General features: G+C 33.2%; 1 protein-coding gene across 1 annotated transcript in view; it reads right to left on the bottom strand.

The window, feature by feature from the left end:
- The window catches only part of LOC130895265 (protein trapped in endoderm-1), a 54,884-nt gene that overhangs the window by 6,758 nt on the left and 24,865 nt on the right, over window positions 1-23,261 (bottom strand). Inside the window, exons 2-3 of the mRNA XM_057802490.1 lie at window positions 22,861-23,107; window positions 367-469 (exon numbers count right to left, since the gene is read on the bottom strand). Of these exons, the coding sequence (XP_057658473.1) occupies window positions 367-469; window positions 22,861-23,107 (350 nt within the window). The remainder of the gene's footprint in view (window positions 1-366; window positions 470-22,860; window positions 23,108-23,261) is intronic.

The following is a 23,261-nucleotide window of genomic DNA, read 5'->3' as shown; positions in this document are numbered from 1 at the left end:
AAAATTCATGGCAATCCGGTGCTCATGGAAAAGTGGTGGTCAAGTAACTCCAGTTCAAGAAGATAATCCAGCAGCATAAAGTCACCTCCTAACTGTCCACTTACTTATATTTACATTTCTCCCTTATTGCAGATAATTTTGAAGAGAAACTGCTGTGACCGTTCGATTTCTCAAAACACTAGAAATAAAAGAGCGGTCATCTCTAGCGTGGTAGTTCTATATCATCCTGAACCAGGTCTTCGTACCACTGCCGAACTCGTTGCACACTCGAGGAACTTAACTTACGTTATATATATATATATATATATATATATATATATATATATATATATATATAAAAATAAAATTTATCCAATCTATCCTTACCATAAGAAGGAACGCGATTCCCCAAATAAACAGTAGTTGGATCCATATTGATACTTTGGAATACAGTCGATTGTAGTATTGTTGGCAAGATATAAGCACGTATCTGTAAAAAAAGCCAAAGATATGCATACTGTATTATGAAAATAATCATAATGAAAATATTCTTTCAAGCGATCATATAATTTCTGTTTTTCTCATCTGAAAAGAGTAGGTGAATTATAGGATTTTTTAGTCAAGGATGAAGTTTCGTGGAACATAATTTGTAAATTCTTACGTAATGAAGCGAAATAATATTGAAGTAGTAGTTATGAAGAAAAGTTTATAAAAATAAATCACAGTTTTAAAGTTATTTATACCGTTTTAGGTATGCTCACAAAAATCTCACAACTTAATGTGAAGTCTTATGAATAATGAAGGCACGTGTCCTTAGGTTAGATAAGTAAGCATGCAAAACTTGAGAAAAATGTTATCGTAGGAATAAAGGGAAAAATTAATAATGTGTTGGACTTTCATTATGTTTCACGCACTAAGAAATTTGTTCCAGGTATATCGCCCAGGTTACATCTACCTCACGCTAAAGTGCCGTTAAAATCCGTGAAGGATAAGATAAACTTAGTAATCTTCACTGCCTAATGTCCCAACGGAGTTCTACGGATGAAATATTAGAGATCTGTGGGGGCAAGGTGACCTACTTTTATAAGCAATAGCCCCCATACCATTATTCGGACAGTGTGGTGCAGATGGATTACCACAAAAATTTGAGAATGTCGTCTTTCATCACACAATCTCCTGGAATTATGTCATTTCATTCAAGGTTCCAACCATTCGATAAATTTGGTGTCTTGGAGTGAGGGGAAGAAAAAAGTCAGAACTGTCCAAAAATTCTGGTTCAGCGATAAAAAATACGCATTTTTAATGGCCTATCATGCTTTTAAAACTATTGATCCTTGTGGACGTAAAGCAATCCTATAGAGCTAAAAACCAAAGTCGACGATCTTGGAGTGGAATCGTTCTTCTAATACGTCCTATTCCACAAGCTCAAGCACATCTTATATGGACTTCTTTATTCTATGTTTGACCTACTACCCTATATTACACTTCTGTTGATCAGGACAAATAAGAACAAACTCGCGAAAGCATACTATTCTCCTCCTATCATACTCACTAAGCTGTTGAACCATGAAATGCGAATTTAATTTAGAAAACACAATTATCACGTCAATATTGTGTTATAAAAATTGACAAATAGAATAAAATGACGTTTATTAACAATCTGTAAAAAACGTAAACTATAATATGGGAAATGTGTGTACCACTTTTTCGATTCAAACTTTTTATAGTAAAAATATATGTTGTTTGTTCTACTGTTACCAAAATATATGTGAAGGCATAATCCCACTGGGGTAACATGTTGGAGTAAAGAGCACGCCACATATTGCGTTGTATTGTGCTTCCTCTTTGTAGACATGCTAATATATCACAAGCAAAACACTGTCTCAAGTAATCTTAACAAAAGAGGCAACGTTAGTTTGTAGCATAATGTTACTACATAGTTGTGGAGGCTGCAAATTTGTTTATACCTTAAATATTAAGAGGAAAAGAAGTGCGCCGAGATGGTGAAGGAGAGAATTGTATATTGGTGGATAAAATTTTACTCGAATGTGTGAATGATTAAACGGAATTTGAATATTTATAGATTAAATATTTCAGTTAACATTTTATTTGAAAATGAATAGTTAGCATGATTTTCTATGATATTAATAATGCAAAAAATTTAATACCAACTATTTTAGTGAACATAATTTAATTCATAAATATGAAATACACTTATGTAAAACAATTGTTGTCTCAAACTTTTTGATCGGATAGCCTCAACCAAAATGTCATTATTGCCATTTGATAGATTCAACCCGAAATTTTTAAAACTGTTTGAAACTTTCGTTAATGATAAACTTCAGAAAAATAAGTCTGAAATAAAACTCGGTTAAGTAACACAGGCATATTTATTTCTATATAAAAGGAAAGTTTGAATTATCTCCAACATATGTATTTTTACTAATTTATGAATAAATTTTACAGCATTAAAATATAATTTTCTGATTTTTGTGTTAATACCTTTTCTTAAAAGATCGAATAGTTGTCAAAAAATAAAGGTTCTGAATATCAATTGTTTGTTTATTTGCGGCGACCATATTTCTATGTCTATGTAGACAATGATTAATAATTAAATAAGTTGATTATCAATTTAATAGGTTACTTTGACAATATATTGACCTCAAATGATGAAATAGTACTTTCAGTAGCACCTCAATACGAAACCAATTTTTATTGGTTAAAGTTGTAATGCTCCTAGTTTAAAAATATCCATAAAGCTGAACTTGATTCAACAAATCGTTTACAAAATGAAAGCTATCAATTGTCTTTAAATGCCTTATAAAGCCGCCATCAATTCGGGAAACTCTAAACAAACATTTAATGAAATTGCTTCCTTTTTGACAAAGACACATAGTGAGCTTTTGATTATTTAGGGCTTCAAATACTAATTTGTTTATAGTTGATGGGTAAAGTCGCGACAATAATCATACAGGGTGTTGAAAAATTTTACTTCATGTTATGACAATAATAAATCTTATTATTAGCCGTTTCACTCCCGTCAAAAGTAATATATGAGTCGTCGTCAATAATGAGACTTTTAAGTTTTGATTTTTGTTTCATTTGTTACTTCTCAGGTCCTGATTTTCTTAATTTTTGAGGTTCTCTCTTCTTTTTGAGTATTTTTTTGTTTTTAATCTGATCTTGACTCTCTTTCAATCGAAATACCTGTCTCATTACGCCAACAAATATCGAAGTTATAAACATAAGTCCAAATGAAGTGTACCATCAATAATTTCGACTCTATTACTCCGAGTACATTTCTTCCAAATTATTCATAAGCAGTTAATTCAACTGTTTTTCCAATAAAATTGCAGCAAATTCTTGTACTAATAACAACTACAAAAATAACGTATTCTTTTATATTATTATTCTTTCCAACAATCATGTTTGTATAGATTTGGCCAACAAAACAGTACTCAATGATTTCATGTACGAAAAGTTAATAACTCACAGACTCATAACATCATCTGATAGTGTTTCCTTTTCTATTATTTGCATTCACCATCCTAATATTTTTTAAAAGAAATAAGCTCAAACAAAATTCGAGGATATCTATTTAGCTGTTCAATGGCTTTCATTCACAACTTTCTTGGCAACAAAATAGTTCAGTCTGTGAAGACGATCAATTATCGAAACGTGCGTTATACAGTGTAATTGTGAGTTTTGATGTAGCAGTAGCAGTAAATAGTGTGTTCAATATGTAAACCTCCAACGGTTTCAGAAATTCCAACTTGATGAATGTTTCTTGCCAAATTTCACAGCTGTTGATTTCTTGAAAGAAAATTTGTTACACTAAAGCTAGAGAACTTCAAAAATGTACATAATATGCAGTTTACAACAAGGTCTCTATCCATTGTACACCTTCGGATAGTCTCTGTTTTGCAATGTTGTACTGGTCTTGATAGAGTTATAAAGAGCTATGAAATCATAACAGACTCCAGCAGGATACGACATCAAAAACTATAATAATTTTAGTTTTTCTTTTGAACAAATATCGGATTTCTATTCTACTCTCCATACTATCAAGTTAATTTGATACGTTTCTAAAAAAGAAAAAGAAAACAATAAAGAAGCGGATGTATGTGAGCCTAGTGGGAATATAACAATAAATATATCTACCAAAAAGCCTGACAAGTGACTTGAAAACTAGCAACCAAGCTGGCGCAGAAATCGCTGGCTAAGGTTAGCGAATTTAAACCAATAGTGAAATTGTGAAAACTTTCAACATAAAAAGTGTAAGTGATTCTCACTAGACTTACAATAGGACATTGCAAATACAATGTTCTTCATGTAATTATTATATCGGCTAAAATTCAAGAAGAGAATACCCTCAAATCTAAATGCACTTCTGAACAAATTTTTTTGAAAAGAACTAATCCTCATAGCATATACGCATATTTTTTATATGAGCCAAATGGTAATTTTTGTCGATAGTATGATTAAACAACGTGTTAAAATCAAAAAGCTAACATCATTAAGATGAGATTAAATGAATAATTATAATTAACTTATTCAGTACAATTATGAAAAATATTTACAGTGAGAAAGTAAAAGTCCACATATCTATTTACTAACTATGATTTATAATTAGAGTTACATATCTGAAAACATAGAAGTAGAAAACAGCATTGATAATATTTGCCTAATATGAATTTGTTTTAATATGAACAATAACAATGATAATCGATCTTTGTATTATCTCATTCTCCACTATAACTTACTCCATTGTGTCTCCCTGAATCCTTGAGTATCCCATATCTATCTCATGTTTTTCTTCTTTTCTAATAATTTATTTTTATCTCATAAATATTTTAACATTTTTTTTTTCAACACTGCACTGTAATTTGTTGGTTTGTATTGTTTTTATGTGTATATTGTTAGAAACAATAAATTACACAACTAATTTATACATCTTATCTAGCTAAACGAATAAACAAGGCTAGACAACAACAAAGCGAAAGTTTTAACAAGATAATATTTTTAATAATATAAAAACAAAATAATTTGTTTCCAAAGACTGAAATGAAGCGACAGCCCTGGTATTAAGCTATCGGTCTGTCCTTTTCTAAAATACAATACATAAAAACCTTTATTAAAAGCAAAGATTATAGATAAATTAACAGACGCCTCATATCCTGGAATCTATTGATAAAATGAAAACATACGTACATACATACTAAGTCACAAGTACTGAAGAATACTCGTGGAAACGTAATAATCGTTAACTGTAACAGAAGAAATATAGGGAAAATAAATTCATTAAACTTGTGATTGTGAATTTAAATCGAATCTATCCTCCCAATAAATAATCAGTTTTATTATTTATTTCTACAAAGAACAGAATCTTTACCATTGAATAAGGTCGATTGATGGCCTTAAAACAAAATTTATTTCCTTTATACCTACAGGGTTTGAGTTCGATGCTTTTCGATGTAATATTTGAACGAATGTTAGATGAAAATGTTAGACGCACTTCATATATAGACGAAATTTCATATTATATATAATTTTTCAATATTTCTATAAACGTCAATTTGGATATTTAATTTTGAATCCTATGAGTTTGAAAATTTATAAAAGAATTAATGCTATCCTAATCCACCGAAAATCTTAATTAATTATTTCCCAGATGATGAATATATAAATATTCGAAATCTCGGAAAATATATTATTAAAGTTAGTCCACTTTGGTGTTTAATATTGATGGTAAGTGTATTTTTTGTATAAATTGCATACATATTATATACATATGTATTTCTATCTGTATTCATTGAGGATCACAGCGAACGATATGAATGTGCACACGAGGATGAACGAGGATTAAACAAGTTAATAATTCCTCAAACGTAAATTTTGTATCTTTTATTTATTTATGATAAAATTTTTCTTAAATTGTATATATTCAACTTCTATATATTTTACTCTCTTTCTTACTAATCCACAGGTTTCCATATTACGTCTTACTTGCACTCTCACGGACTCGTTACTCGCTCTGGCATACTATTGATGATGAAATTTTTTTCTGGCATTCTATGTTATTAATTTTTTATTTATTTTATTTCTTCCATTAAAATGAAATGACAAAATGAATTTTTTTTATAAATATTTATAGCGTACTGTCAACAATTAGGAGAGATATAAATGCTCTGGCAAAAATTCCAAGACAACATACTGTTGAAAGTAAATTTCTAACCTACTTAAAATTTTAGGGTAGGCTACCCTGACTACACAGGGCTGCCAGAAGTGGCTTTTAATTTTAAGTAGGCATAGAGGATTTACTGTAGAAAGTTTCGTGACTTTTTAAATTACCACCCAAAATTGGTCACTGGCTCTTCCTCTATCTATTTATACTACTACTATAGTTCTTCCTAAGGTTACGTCAGGTGGCTAGGTTATTGTAATATTCAATATCTTTACGTTTAATACATAGTTCCAATTTTAAAACCATCTTGTATTTTCAAAAGCACAATTAATTAAGATTCTCTTCTGAGTTGTTTTTAATAGCCGCCATTTAAGATTGCAATTATTAACGTCATCATATTATACATTATTCATCCATACCAAAAATATTCGCAGCATAAAGCATAAGTGATGACTAACTATAAGGAACGGTTAATACAATTAGATTGACAATAATATCAACGTTGACCTGACACTTGACTCTTGAACTTATTAATTACAATGGCCTTCTTCACTAATGTCATATCTCAAGCTTTCTATAAGAATCTACTAAAAGAAAACAACTCGAGTTGAGAAATGTATATCGAAATTGATTCATTTGGTGATGTGACATATTCAAAGAATTAAATAAAAACACTGATTAACTCATTGTTTCATCATTCACAGTAGTACCACTGATAAAGCTACTGATTAGAAATTACTATAGATATTAGTGTATTTTTAGCATTAAATTGATGGAGATTATTTTACCATGAAGCATAGCTATAAATAAGAAATTTAATTATATATTAAGATTCCATAGGCGTTGATACGAGTTTTCGTTCAGGATTAACTCACATTTCCTTAAACCTCATAGTACAAGATTTCATGGGAAAAAATCTAGTACATAATAGATTGATTGAAAATGATTGTTTTGTATTATAGTTATTATTAACACGTTCACATTAACATTTATTTGTAAGAAAATTTTTTACATAGCTTTAACAACAGAACTTATTATATATCTCATTTCTTCTATTCGCTCAGTAGTCGGTTGGTCGGACAGCGTTGCCAGTTTTCATGAGTTTTGAATTAATTCTGGCGTGAACATACTCCCCGCGTTGAAAGCATAAGGATGGCTTTCAAAGGTCAACTGGAAGGGGGCAGATTTTTTGAAAGCTTCTTTTGATGATTTCTCCAGAGGGAGTTCTTATAGAAGCGACCCTAGCGATACCGTCAGGGCCTCTATGGAGCTTGCTGATTCTACCTAATAACCACTGAGTGGGCATAGTGTTCTCGCCTTTCACTAAAACGAGAGAATCTTCTACTAGATGGCCTTGGTTGGACTTCCATTTGGTGCGTCTTTGGAGCTCCGCAATGTACTCAGATTTCCATCTGTTCCAGAAGTGCTGTGCTAATTGTTGTACGAGCTGAAATCTGGAAAGTCGATTCATTTTTATGTCGGTGACATCTTGATCAGGTGCTGCAATTATTGGTCTTCCAATCAAGAAGTGAGCTGGGGTAAGAGGTCCAAAATCGTTGGGATCAGAGCTCAGTGGGCATAAAGGACGCGAATTCAAAATCGCCTCGATTTGTGCGAGAACTGTGGCAAATTCTTCAAATGATAAATGAACTTGGGTCAAAACGCGCCTTAAATGGTGCTTTACGCTTTTGACAGCTGCTTCCCACAAACCTCCGAAATGAGGAGAGTAGGGTGGTATAAACCTCCACTCTATATTCTGAGAGCTACATTTCTCGATTATAGTGTTGCTGCCATGTTTTAGAAAATCCTTTAGCTCTCGCTGTGCCCCGACGAAGCTTGTTCCATTGTCGGACAATATTTTTGATGGTTTGCCTCGTCTAGAGACAAAACGATATAGCGCTTGAATAAATGATTCTGAAGAAAGGCTAGAAATCAATTCCAAATGGACTGCTTTAGTTGATAAACAAATAAATACGCCAATATAACATTTACTTAAACGACAACCTCTACCTTTCTTATCGTTAATCATAAATGGCCCCGCGTAATCAACTCCCACTATTGAAAATGCACTAGAAGGATTAGTTCTATCGCGCGGTAAGTTGGCCATAATTGGCTGTATGGTTTTAGCATTGAATTTGAAGCATTTCACACAATTCTTAACAGTCTTTCGTGCAAGATTTCTACCGGATATAACCCAGTAATTTTCTCTTATAGTGCTTAAGAGCAGCTGAGGGCCGCCATGCAATAGGCGTTCATGTTCTTGTAAAAATAGTAGCTTTGAAAAATGATGCTTTGAATTGATCAAAATTGGATGCCTTTTGTCAAAGGAGTAATTTGAATGTTTTAGTCGCCCTCCTACGCGTAGCAAACCATCGGGTTCTAGAAAGGGACTAAGACTTAATAGATTACTATGGGAGCTCAAAGGCTTGTTATTTTTCAATGTTTCAATTTCGGTAGAATACGATTGAGATTGACAAATTCGAATGAGACATTTTAGAGAATCACTTAACTCCTGTACTGTAAGAGAACCGCCTCTTCTGCGATTTCTCTGAAGACAATTATCCTTAAATCGTAAAATGTATGCCATTGTTCGTTGCATTCTTGAGAAATTTGAAAAACGTTCAAAGGGAAAACTCAGAGTAGGGGGCGCAACATTGGTCAGAAGACTGGATTTAAGTTCAGGTAAATCATGAACCACCTCCAGCTTGTCATTGGGCCAAAAACTTGGGTCCTTAGCTAGCCAAGTAGGGCCGCGCCACCACAAATCAGAGTTTAAAATTTGACTAGGATATATTCCCCTTGAAGCAATATCTGCTGGATTATCGTGGGTGGGGATGTGCCTCCAATCGGGTGTTTAGTGAGAGACTGAATTTCTGCCACTCTATGGGCCGTGAATGTTTTTAGCAGATTCGGGCTTGTGCGTACCCAAGCTAGAGTTATAGTTGAGTCCGACCAAAGTGTGAAAGATTTGAATTGAATTTTCAAAGCAGTTTTAGCTTTATCTGTTAGGCGGGCTAGAAGCAATGCTGCGCATAATTCCAACCGCGGGATTGGTATTGTTTTTATAGGTGCCACCTTTGCTTTGGCGCATAACAGGGATACATGAACCTTTTGATCGGAATCAATACTTCTCAAATAAACACAGGCTCCGTAAGCCTTTTCCGAAGCGTCAGCGAAACCATGCAGTTGTAATTCAACAGCATTCTTGCAAATAGCTTGTCTGTTTAACTCAAGATCGTTCAAAATAAGAAGCTCCTTCTCCAACCTTACCCAATTTTCAGATATAGCCTTTGGAATAGTGTCATCCCAAGCTAATTTATTTTCCCATAATTTTTGCATTATCATTTTTGCGATAATAGTACATGGGCTTAGTAAACCAAGGATGTCGAATATTTTTGATATAGTAGATAAAATTGTGCGTTTTGTGACCTTTGTACCTATAGGATTGGTATGAATTTTATATTGAAGCTTATCGTTATTGCAAACCCATATCAAGCCTAATGTTTTTGTTTTGCCATCATGCGCAAATTCTAGTATATCGGATTTTAAATCATTTGAACTTATATTTTTGAGCGCGTTGGTGTCGTTAGAGCACCATTTTCGGAGTGCGAAACATCCCGATTTAAGAGTGTCACTTATCGCTTTACATATGTATTGCGCATGCTCAAGTGTAGGTGCACCTGTTAACAGGTCATCTACATAAAAATCGTGCTTAATGATTTCGGCTATTTCCGAGTTCATTTCTTGAATATCCTCAGCGAGTTTAGCTAAACAGCGTATTGCAAGATAACTGGCAGAGGCTTGCCCGTATGTAACGGTATTTAGCTGGTAGACTTCCAGGTTATCACTCGGATTTTCGCGCCATACAATTTTTTGCAAATGCCTTTGCTCGGGCGTTATTGAAATTTGCCGGTACATTTTAACTATGTCTGCCGAAACTACATAGTTATATTTCCTAAACCTTAAGACTATTGATAGTAAATCGTCTTGTAAAACGGGTCCAATGACTTGAATATTGTTGAAGGATAGACCGTTGCTAGAGGGCGCTGATGCATCGAAAACTACCCGTAGTTTTGTGGTCAAACTCTCTTCTCTCAAAACTCCGTGATGCGGCATGAAATATTCGAAGCTTGAATCATTGCCGTTACAAATTGTCATATGGCCTAGCTCTTTATACTCGTTCATAAATTGTATATATCTGCTGTGCAGCATTGGATCTCTCCTGAATTTTCGTTCTAATGCATAGAAACGTTTTTCGGCTTGAGCTTTCGACTCACCTAAACTAGAAGGTTGTTGCTTCAAAGGTATAGTGACTGTAAAACGTCCGTTCGCGTCTCTGGTAGTAGTTTTGATGAAATTGTCCTCGCAAAATTGTTCATCTGGAGAAAGTTGTCGCGTGCTAGATATTTCCTCGATTTCCCAAAATTTGGCTATTGAATTTAATAATTCCTGGTTTATACTTAAATTACAAGAAGCCTTTTCAACGTTGTTAGTACTTATTTGCCCAGATACAACCCAACCTAGCACTGTATCAATTAATAGCGGCATATTTTTTCCTAACGAAATTTTGTTATTGCTTAAGATTGTCCAAAATAGGTCCGCGCCAATGAGCATGTCTACTGGTCCGGGAATATTGAATTGTGGATCAGCTAGCTTTAGATCACCTGGAATCGCCCAAGATTGCGTGTTGATTCGACAACACGGCATCACACTTGTAATCTCTTTTAGAATATAACAATTGCCATGCGCTTTAAAATTGGTATGTATAGATTTAAATGAAACCTTACACCTTTTACTGACCTTTGAAATATTGTTTGAAATTCCGAAAATTGAAAGATCTGTTTTATGTGTCGCAATATTCAAACGCTTTTGCAAATCCTCCGTTATAAAGGAAGTTTGAGAACCACAATCTAATAACGCTCTTGCTTTGTGAAAATTATTGAAATTGTCTGAAATGAGTAAACAGGCGGTAGATAATAGCACCTGCCCCGCCGCTGGTACCACTACGCCACTGCTTAGTGCTGCGGAACTTGAGCTCGCGTTGTCCGCTATCTCGAGTTTTTCATGCAAAATTGTATTGTGCCAAGCTTTACACACTTTGCAAGGCCCTAATTTACACTGTTTGACAGAGTGACCCGAACGCAAACAGTTATGGCAAAGATTTGATTTTTTGACAAAATCTTTTTTTTGTGTTATTGTTAATCCGAGAAACTCTGCACAACGATATATTGAATGCTCTTTCTTGCAATAGGAGCATGTATATGTACTTGAGGTCAATGACCTTACTCTACTTTGTTTATTGAATTTATTTTCCTCATTACTAAATTTTGAATCTGATTTATTTAAACTGAGACTGTTCTTTGATTCTAACATATTAAGAAAATTGGAACGTTTTTGTAAAAATTGTAGGAATTTATCTAACTTTGGCAATTCTTCCTGATCTCTATTTTCCCTTTCCCATTCAAGGTTTGAGCTAGTATCTAATTTATTAGTAATCCAAAAAATTAGTAGAGGATCCCAATTAGTTATATTTTGCCCCAATTGTTCAATAGATCCCAAATGTTTGTGAATATCGTCAGCTAAATTTTGTAGTTTTTCAGCTGTCGGTTTTTGTATATTTTCTAATGAAAAAATAGCTCTAATATGTTCATATATTAATTTTTTAGTATTGTCAAATCTTTTTGAAATTGTGGCCCATGCCACTTCATAATTGTCGGCCGTATATTTGATTTTGGAAATGGACGCCGCTGCTGTTCCTCCTAGTGCACTTCGCAAGTAATAAAATTTTTGAATATTATCTAATTTTTTACTATCATGAATAAGGCATTTATATGTGTCCCTGAATTCTAACCAATCTTCAAAGTTTCCACTGAATTTAGGAAGTGATATATCCGGAAGCTTTATACCCTCGTTTTTACAACAAGCTTTGTCTGAAATCACGCTAAGATTTGTATCATTATCGTGATTATTGTAGCTTTGTAAAATGTTTTTAGCAACAGCGATTGCATCATAATATGAATTTTCAAATCTCTCTCGTTCGATTAATTGCTCATCTAAATTTATATCATCCTGTAACTCTATTTCTAATTGATATGATTTGAATTCGTCAAGATAATTTTCGGCATCACGTAACCTATCTTTTAATTTTGTAACTTCTGTTTGGCTTAAATTAGATATAGTTGCAAATTCATTTACCGCTTTTGTGAAAATAGTTAACTGAGCTTTAATTACACCTCTTTTCTTTATTAGTTTGCCAAGTTCTGCCATTTTATATTGTCAAATTGTTCAAGCACAAACAGAGAAGCTTTGAAATCGCAAATGGAAAGAAAAATTCGGAAATAAATAATTTGGAACAAACTCACTCTGATTTCGGTCGAACTGCCTGATTCTTGCAATTGAACTAGTCGGCCAGTTGAGTTGATGTCTGGTCGCCGTGATATTGTATCGACTACTTGTTTGGTCGATCACTTTGCACTCGTTGATAGTTGCTTGCAGCACGTGGTAAATTGTTTTTGGGTTATAGTTGTTAATAATATATTGTTTATTGCGAATTTTCACTGGTTTTGTTTATAATCCGCTCGTAAGGACCATGTTTTGTATTATAGTTATTATTAACACGTTCACATTAACATTTATTTGTAAGAAAATTTTTTACATAGCTTTAACAACAGAACTTATTATATATCTCATTTCTTCTATTCGCTCAGTAGTCGGTTGGTCGGACAGCGTTGCCAGTTTTCATGAGTTTTGAATTAATTCTGGCGTGAACAATGATAATACTGTGTGTGTGTTAAAGAAAATGGCTTGGAAGCAAGTCCATCAGCCACAGAACGTTTTTTTTTCTGCTGAACCGGAACTCGAACCGAACCGAAACAAATACGTGAATCGATTTTTGAACCGGTTCAATGGGAATTAAACTTGATGTTCTAAACTTTATTAGTTTATTACAGTGATGCTAAGAAAAACGCCGACAAACGTACCGATTTTTAAATTTCTGAAATGTGCATTGCTGGGAAATTCCCATCTTTGTAGTTTTTACATTTCTCACCCTTTGTGTAAGAATTTGAGTATATGAAACCATTTTTTTAAGCAGTGTCAAACCATCTTTGTGACAGCACATTTATAGAAAGTGGAAGTTTTAGTTAGTGAATAAGTGCCACACAAAACTATTGTATGCATTAAAACTTTTATTACATACAATGTAATAATAAGATTAATAAGTACTACTGTTAGCAAAATATTCTATGCACGCTACCTACGCTACTTAAGTCAAAGTGTCGATTAAAAAGTGTTAGTGTCAATTTCGTATATTTCTAAGAACCTCTCGCTACAAGATAACGTGAGCGCTACATATAAGTATGTAGTAGTTGCATTTTTCTATAATATTTAATCTAATAAACTTAAAGTGTGAGTATATTTCATTTTCTAATTAATAAAAAAATGTCCGTTTTTTTTCCTATTAAATAATAGTATTTATTATATTAGTAATTTCAACATGAGTGAAAAAAGAAAAAACAGTAGCATCACCGATTTTTTTAAAAAGAAACTAAAAACTAGCAGCGAAGATTAGTCAATGACCCGGGAAAATGCAACATTGAGCCAAGTATCCAACACCAACTTCAACGCTTATCAACTGGAATCTGTTGAGCTTGCAGCCATAGCATCAACGTCAACGCCAACAAGTACTTATAATAATAACGATTCTGACGGAGTCTCATGGCCTAATATTTGGAGTGCGGAAATGTGGTTAGAACAGAAAAGACAGTTTCCTTGGTTACTTTCCGAATCCGGTTGCTCTTTTTGTAACAAAATACAGCACTTAGGGGTATCTAAAACCCGTGGTGTAAATATTTCAAAGAAATGGAGTTCCACATCCGTTTCTTACTACAGTACAGATAAAAAATCGCAGTTAACGTCATTAAGAAAAAAATTTTTGAACACGCGAAAATAACAGCGCACATTAATTCAGAAAACAGCGAACAGCATCCGCCAATAGAAAACGTAATAGACAATTTAAATAAGGCGTCTATTAAGACCGCGTCTTTAGTATTTAGAACCGCTTATTATTTAGCCAAACGCGACCGACCATATTCGGATTATTATAATTTATTGCAATTGAAAGATTTAAATGGAACAATTTTGGCACCTGGTTTACGGTCCAGATATACCTGCACAAATATAATTAATCACATATCCAAAAATATGAAATTAAGAATTTGTTCAGAAATTATTAAAACAAATGGAAAGATTTCGATTTTCATTGGTGCATCAACAACATTAAGTAAAAAATCTACTCTAATTATATTTTTAAAATTCGAAATAAATAAAATCAGCCAATCACGATTCCTTTTTTTTTGATTTAATAGAATTGTCCGATCAAACATCATCCACCATTACAGAATACCTTTTGAATAATTTGGAAAAATATGGCTTCGACGAGAATTATTTGAAACAAAATTTAATTGCATTTAACAGTGACGGAGCAAGTGTAATGTTAGGAAAAAGGTCAGGAGTGGCTACAAAATTATTGAATAAATTTCCAAAAATAATTACGTGGCACTGTTTAAATCATCGTCTGGAGCTCTCTGTTAACCATGCTGTCGCCAAAGTAAATGGTATTAACCTTTTTCACATATTTATGGATAAATTATATACCATTTATCATCAATCTCCTAAAAATCAATGCGAACTAGAATCAAACGCGGAAAATTTGCTAGTTCATTCAGAACTGTTAATGCAGTTTGGCAAAATTTAAAATCTCTTGCTGAACATTTTAATCAAGCCGCAACTGATGAAACTCGTTCAAAAACTGATCAGAGTGTATACATTGGTCTAAAAAAATATATCATGACTAAAGAGTCTATAATTAACTTGGCATTAATGTATGATGTTTTGTATGAACTTTCCATCTTGTCTGAAGCGTTACAGAACAGAAGTGTAACGATAGTATATGCGAACAAACTAATCCGTCGAACTATTCGCTATTTGGAATCATTAAAAGACGTTAAAAAAGGAAACAAACTCATAGAAGCATCAAAGGCTGTTCAAGTGATGAAATTAGGAACATTAACTTTAACAGAAAATAAAAAAATTACTAATATTAACAGAACACATTTGTTTTTTGAAAATGTGATTTGTATATCGTTTACTAAGTTAGTTATTGCATCCAATGTGCCATAGCCCCTCCTAAATCCGTACTTTGTGCAGGGTAAAATAGTATATGTATAATAGTATAGTATAAATATGATCATCTTAACAAACAAAAGTTTTTGTTATACAGGACATTAGAGATAGACGTCGATAAGACTTGTTTCAGCTGTTTAAGGTAATTACCTTCCACCCACCAATCGTTATTATGTTATATTTTTGATAATATCATATGTTATATTATCATTACCGGGAGCTGTAGATCCTGTGGATTTAATTGCAATATTCAGTTCTAGGATATCAAAGGGTTTATCGATGGGATGATTGCTAGGGCTCTCAATTGGTTCTTTCATTATATTTGGAACAAAATTAGGGAAGATGTTGTCAAATATATGGCTTATGAAACTTTCTGGTAATGGCTGTGTTTTCATAGTTGAGTTTTTGTTTGATATTTTTTTAACAAAATCCCAAATTTTTGCTGTCGGCCGGTTTTTGTTTAAACTGCTGACAAATTTTTTCCAACATTTCTGTTGCTTTTGTTTGAATAATAGTTTGCTTCTAGCTAGTATATTTTGCCATAAAAGATAATTCTCTAAGTTTGCAGTGGTTTGGTACATTTGATAAGCGTTTTTAAGTTATTTATAGTTTGAGCACAATCATCGTCACACCAAAGGGGTTTTGACACTTTTTTAAAACCGCCAGTACGACATTTCATGTATTGGATGTTGCTCTATTTATTATTTCTATTAAAGACTCTAACGAGTCAACATCGTTACTTTCAAATTCGTTTACTATGTATTCTTGAACACACACCCAATCAGCAGAGGACTCTACCCATTTTCTTGATTGTAATATAGGTGATGGAACATATTGTCGGGATAAAACTAGTGTGAGGTCTATTGGCGAAGGTCGTTCGTTTGACCTACTTTTGTTGGCGAGCCATCGTTTAAGATAATTAAATTTATTTGAGGAGTAAGATAAGTAAGAAGTAAGATTTCGATTTCTAGCTTTTCTTTGTATAATTGAAAATCATGGGGGTTAGCAAGACAGAGTTGCTAGTAGTTTGGGATTTGAAGGTAAGAGGTTTGTTAACTATAAGGGGAGAAATGGCTTTGCGTTTTTTGGGAGGTTAGGTATGTTTTTATTACCTAGGGTATTTTCATTATCATTACCGTCATTTATATGTGGGAAGCTGGTGATGTTGTTTAATACATTGTATATATTGTTTGAGTCAGTTTTACAGTTTTACTGTAGCTTTGGTTATCAACCAAAGATTCCGCTTGTTTAAATAATATAATTTGTTCAGACATGGTTTTTTTTATTTCTTAGTTGATCCTGGTAATTATGACATTCTTTTGACACAGATTTGTAACCGTTTTGTTCGCAGTATATACAAAATTCTTCACTTTTACATTCTAATATAATAATACTAATTCATACAAATGTTTTTTGGCAGGAAAATATTGACTTATTGCATTAAAGATGTTCCGTTTTGCATTTTGTATATTTTGTTTGATAATTGTAAAAACAGGAAAGAGTACAGTATATATATTTAAAAATGTTGTGGACACTAAATATTGTACAACTGAGAAACATAAATGAAAGAATCTGTTCCTAAGTCAAATAAAGAATCTATAAACAACATAAATAATCAGAAACCGTATACATCACTTTACTAAAACAATGAACACATTGTGGCGAGAACAAAATATCGATACAAATCGAAAACTTGAATATACAGCTTAGAGTTTTAAAACATATGGTTTCTTCCTGCGTTACTAGTAATGAGAAATTTTTCAATGATATAATACTCCAATATGTTTTTATTTTATTTTTTCTATGGCGATTCCACTTTATTATCCTTGAAGAGTTTTCAAACATTTTACGTTGTTTTTCAAGTCAACGGTATTACTTATTTCGTCGTGGTTGATTTTGTTGGGTAAAGTCACACAAGTTTGGAAAAGTCATCAACTACCACAAAAATGTGCTGATAATTTTTGTTTGTTGACTTCATTGTTCCTAAGTGGCCGACATAATACGTCTCTAACGGACCTTCTAGCTTTTGTATAGGATGAAGCATTCCTTCTTTCTTTCCTTCCTTTTTATTCCCTAATATACAAGGTCTATAGTTATTTTTAATCGCTTCTATTTTTTCTTTTAGTCTTGGTTTGTAAAATTCCTTGTTTACTACTTCTTCTGTCTTTTTCTTTGAAAAATGTCCTATCTCGTGGGCTTTTGTTATTATTTCAATCTGCATGTTCTTTGGAGCAACAAGTAATTTTAATCCATTCTTGTATTTATACAATATATCATGCTCTAAATAAAAATCTTCATACTCTTCTGTAATCAAAATCTTTTTTATCGCCTTAACGTACTCGTCTTTCTCTTGTGCTTGTCTAATTCTTTGAATTCCACATTCTGTAGCAATTGTCAGTACTATTGGATTCCTGATAAGAGCATCGACGTGAGCCATCTGTGTACCTCGTCTACGCTCAATTTCATACTAGAATTCTTCTAGCATCAGGGCCCATCGTGCAACTCATGTTGTAAATTTCCTTTTCTCCATGGTTTTTGTGAATGCATTACAGTCTATTTTAAATTTCGTTCCCAGTAAGTAGATTCTGAATTTTCTCACACTTTTAATAATGGCAAGTACTTAGAGCTCACAGCTTGTATACTTCATCTCTGCAGGGGTCGTCTTTCTACTCATGTAGTATATCGGGTGGCAGCTTTGAATCGTCACTAGATCGCTGCAAAAGGCATGCTTCATACCCATGTATACTTGCATCGGTGTGTAGTTCGGTATAAGCTCCTTGATGATAAATATGCAACACCGGTTCACAAATAAGTTTCGCCTTTAAGGTTTTGAATGCTTCTCTTTATGGTGATTCAAACTTAAATTATTCGCCTTTGCAGAGTAAGTCACTCAGAGGCTTTGCGATATAGGCATATCCAGTAATAAACTTTCTGAAGTATCCGGTTAGGCTTAAATATGATTGGACTTGTTTCTGGTTCCTCGGCTCTGGAAATTTCTTGACTGCTAGATTTTGGCTTCCTCTGGTGGGATTGTTCCGTTACTAACTATGAATCCCAAAAATTTTACCTTGATTTTCAACAGTTGGCACTTTTTCTTTTTTATTTCTAGTCCATATTCTACAGCTGTCTTTAATACATCCCCTCTTCTTCGTTCGCACACGATAACGTCATCCATGTAGTATATAACATACTTTCTAGCAGTCAACTCCCTGAAGGTATGAGCGATGATTCGTTGGAAAACTGCTGGACTACTACACATTCCAAATGGACATTTAGTACTGGCCATTCGTCGTTACAAAAGAAGTATATTTTGTGCTGCTTGCTTCAACAGGTACATGAAAAAATCCATTTTTCAAATCAAGGGTGCTGAATATCCTTGCTCCCTGTAAGCTGTCTAGGACATCTTCAACAAGGGGAAGTGGAAATCTATCGCGTATTATATTGTTGTTTAATTTGTGATAATCGCAACAAATTCTGATTCGGCCATCCTTTTTTCTCACTAGTTCAATAGGACTCGCGAAATTCGAACAACTCGGTTTGATTATTCCAACATTCAACCATTCCTCTATCTGTCTATCTACTTCTTCTTTTTCGGGTGCTGATAGTCTTCTAAGCCGCTGATAAATCGGTTCTTCGCTTTTCAGTACAATCTTCATCTCAATATTCGTTGTCTTTGTTTTGAGTGATTTGTAGTTTTCTTTTAATTTCTTCACTTCCTCCCTATGTTTTGTATTTTTTATGTGTTATACATCTAATTCGCACTAATAATATGCGTTATTGAGTTTTCTTCCGTCTTTTTGTATATTACTATACCATCGTCACTGATGTTAACACTCGCTTGCTTCAAAATTTTGTTTCCAATTATAGCCCGATGGGATGTAGCTACTTCGGGAATTACATGGAATTTCAGATCGAACGCTTCATCATTGATCTCAGCCTAAATACTAAATGATCCAAGTGTTTTCACTCTGGTATTTTCACCTAATCCTTTTAACATTATATTGTCAGGCATCAGATCTTCTCTGATCGTACAAACATCACTCCCAGTATCAAATAGAGTTTCTATTACATTCACGCTAGAATTTCCAGCAGTAGATTTTGCAACGTTCTTATTCCTCCACAGTTGAAACAGGTGAATCTGTTCTCCTTCTTGACATTTTGAATTATTTCTTGGGTATCTCTCTCTTGATGTTTTCTTTTTCGATAGATACTTTATTTTTTGTAAATGTCTCTTTCCTTGTTTTAAAAGTTTGTGCATGAGCATTACTCTTCTTTATCCGCTCATAGTTTTTCTTTGAATTCGTTGAAATCTTTTTCGCCGTAGAGTATTACTTTACTCGAAGAGTATACCATCGATGATGTACTGAATAACAACTTCTTGTTCTATATTAGCTCGACTAGCAATTTTTCGCATCTTGATCATATATTTTTGCACAGTTTCATCATATCTCTTACACTTTGATTAGAGCATTTTATGTATTTGTGCACTATTCACATGCACTCCAAACTCTTCGACTAATCTTTTCTAAGCTCAGACCAACTTCTGATGCCCTTTTCAGATTGTATAAATAATTTAGCCAGATCTCGTAAACATTTCTTTGCGTAAATGCGAAATTAATGCAAAGCAATCTCGTTTTCTGCTGCCAACATCTGTATTCTCATCACTTCACCTTCTCGCTTCATTTTCACGCCTTTCTTCGCTTCTTCGCCATTCTTCATACCGTCGTCTCTCTTCAAATCCACGCGCTCTCTCTAGCTCATGCATATCCTCTAGTCTCCGTTTTTCTTCCTCTCTTCGTCTTCCATCATCTTCAGGTTTTTCTTCAAATATTCGTCTTTCTCTATTCCTTCGTTTTTCTTCATATAATCGTCCGTTTTTATCCCTTCGTCTTTCTTCATCTCTTCGTCTTTCACCAAATAATCGTCCTTTTTTATCTCTTCGTCTTTCTTCATTTCTTCGTCTTAATCCTGATGTTCATCTTTCGTCATAATCATTTTTTTCTTCGTTTCTCATCTTTTCACCTTCGCTATTTAAGCAGTCTTCTTCGTCGTATTCGCTATTTAAACCGTCTTCTTCATCTTTTCCGCTATTTAATCCGTCTTCTTCGTCGTTTTCGCTTTCTAGATCATCCTCTTTATCTTCTTCATCAATTGGTTGAGAGAAGTTTATTAAAAAGGAGCAAATTGAAGTAGCTACGTCATTTTTATCGTCTGTATAATTTAGACCAAGTATTTGACAAACAGCAATCACGTCAGGAAGTTCAAATTTATCTAGAACTTTCCCCACTCTATGCAGATATTCAACAGATTCGTGACGAAAATTGAACCCCGGAAAACCCCAGAGCCTTACGAGTTCTTCTCGATTCGCGGTCATTAGAAAAACAAATGTAATGTAAAACTTTCACAACTTTTAGTTTTGCATGCGTAATATTGTGACCAATGGTACCCACAGAACCTAACGTTGTCATGATTAAAATAATAGATTTATTCTACGCAAAATATATAAAATCTGGAAAAGTAGAAAAAAATAACTCTTTGTCTTTCGTTTAGAACTTGCAGAAATTCAATCAAAAGTTCCGTGTATTTGTAAAAATAGGCATGTGTCTAATCAAATGTGTGAACTAATATTTGTACTATCAAACGTATTTATACACACATATTTTTCTTTTTTTTTTCGTTACAATTAAAACTTAATCCTGTTTCTTTCTACTCAGAAGACAAATATAAAAAATATCTCGTTTTCACAGCAGAGGAAAAATCAAATTATCCTCAAAAATGTCAATTACAGTCAATACAATATAAACTTATTATTCACCTTAGCTACAGAAAATATTTTGTAATTTATGTAAACTAATTAAATTTTGACAATTGTGGTTTGTACAAATGTACTCTGTTCTTTTTTTATATTGTTAGTATATATAGTAAGTATTGTTAGAATGTCAGGCTTCCTCCAGGTTTGAACTGGCAGGCTTACATATTTCCGGCTCCAGCAACCTCGGATGGATCAGCCCGGAATATCAACAGTGTAGTCTTCTTTAAATTAGCAGGTTACCCCTCTCGTTTCTCGTAATACTTTTTTTACAATGTTGCGGTTGTGTACAGCTCTAATAATCAATTTAACCACGGAAAGTCTATTACAAGTTTGAGGTGTGCAGCCCTCGGTTTATTTTCAAGCTTCTACGTCTTTCTAGTGTTTTCCACGTCGGTCTACAGTTATTCACATAGGTTTTGTACTTTTTTAACGTCGTTTTTGAACCTTTTTAACGTCGTTTGATCCTTGATCCCAATTCGCCCTACTGATCACTGTTGATCCATATTCATCCCGGTTGAGTCCCCAAAATTTAGGGATTTCTTGGTTGTCTAGGGTTCTTTTCTTCTTAAAATATATATTCCAAAAGAATTGTCAAAAATTTTTAGCAAAAAAAGAAACAAAACAAATGAATCTTCCCAGAAATTATTAAAAATAAGCAACATATATAGAATTTTAGAATTCCAATGCATCTAGACAGATCCGAATCCAGGGCGGAGATGCGTTCGTAACAATAATAATAATAATAATAAAATTGATTTGTTCTAATCTCCGTGTGTGACCCTCTGTGTAATGTCCTGAATCCACCAGAGGGCGTTTGTTACCCTTTGTAGTTACCTATTCCTACTCTTGAGGGCTTACAGCAGGTCTTCAGACGTATCGTACGGTACACTCTTCAAGCAAGCTGGTGGCCTTGACTGTATGTCGTTAAACAAAAGGCCAATAGAGATGAGAAGAAGAAGAAGATTGACAGAAATATTTTACACTTGATTTCGAGAAATTATATCATCTATTTAACGGTTTGGTCGTTAAGAAATGGAAAATAATTGATTTATTATATTACTAGAGTAACATTTACTATCTAGAAAAAAATCGAGCTGTACAATATCAATTTCTTTTAGATACATTTCACATTTCTAATCATTTTAGATTTAAAAAATGTATTCATGAAAAAGAAAGGAAAATCTTTCTTTTTTATTGATTTATTGAGACAAAGAAATCTAGGAGATATCTTTCAGGTAATTCGTTGATTTGCTCGCTGTTATCCAGTTCAACGATTTTATTATTTTTTATTCTAATTTCAAAATTTTCTCTACCAAGAATACTCTCCAGAATTTTTTTTAGAGATACTTCTCTTTACATTCTACTTTATGTTGATATCAATTATGTTTTGTGAAGCATACAGTTTATGTTTATAATAAATTAAATTAATATCAAATAACCTACTATATTATTGATATTTTATTTGAAAATTAGTTAGATTGTTCAATTCTCTACTTTGAAAAAGGTTTTGAGCCACTATGTATAATTATTCCATCATTTATTAGCTACATGATCGAATGAAAACGTGCAGCAATATAAGAGTTTCGTAGAACAATAACCAATATACAATACGCTGTAGTCACCAAACTAATTATTTATATGACAGGAAAATTTTTCCATGCATGGTTGATTAAGTAAAAATAGGATTATGTAATCTACTTACCTATTTAAGGTAATTGCTACCATATTTAGCACGGAAACGGCAACATTTCCATAAAACAACACCGGAAATAGTTTACACAGAGCGTCTCCGAAAACCCATGCTTGATAGATGTACCTTGCGGCAGTAAGAGGTAGATTAACTAAACAGAATATCAAATCGGAGATGCAAAGAGATAAGACGAATGCAGTTGTAGCGTGGATTCTTAATTTTGGACATCTTATTAGAGCTATTATTGTCACCAGATTACCTAAAAAAATTATTGCGTTACGAACTAAATACGTAATTTTTTCTAGCAAATATTTTCATTTATCATAACAAAACTGCCACTTCAGCACATTCATATAAATGGTTTGATACTAGGACATTTTGATTCTCTGTAAACAGTACATTCTAACGTATCC

Source organism: Diorhabda carinulata, chromosome 1 (assembly GCF_026250575.1).
Source record: "Diorhabda carinulata isolate Delta chromosome 1, icDioCari1.1, whole genome shotgun sequence".
In the NCBI taxonomy this organism is placed as follows: domain Eukaryota; kingdom Metazoa; phylum Arthropoda; class Insecta; order Coleoptera; family Chrysomelidae; genus Diorhabda; species Diorhabda carinulata.
The sequence above is the reverse complement of the archived record's forward strand: the minus strand, read 5'-3'. Positions and strand labels throughout refer to the sequence as shown.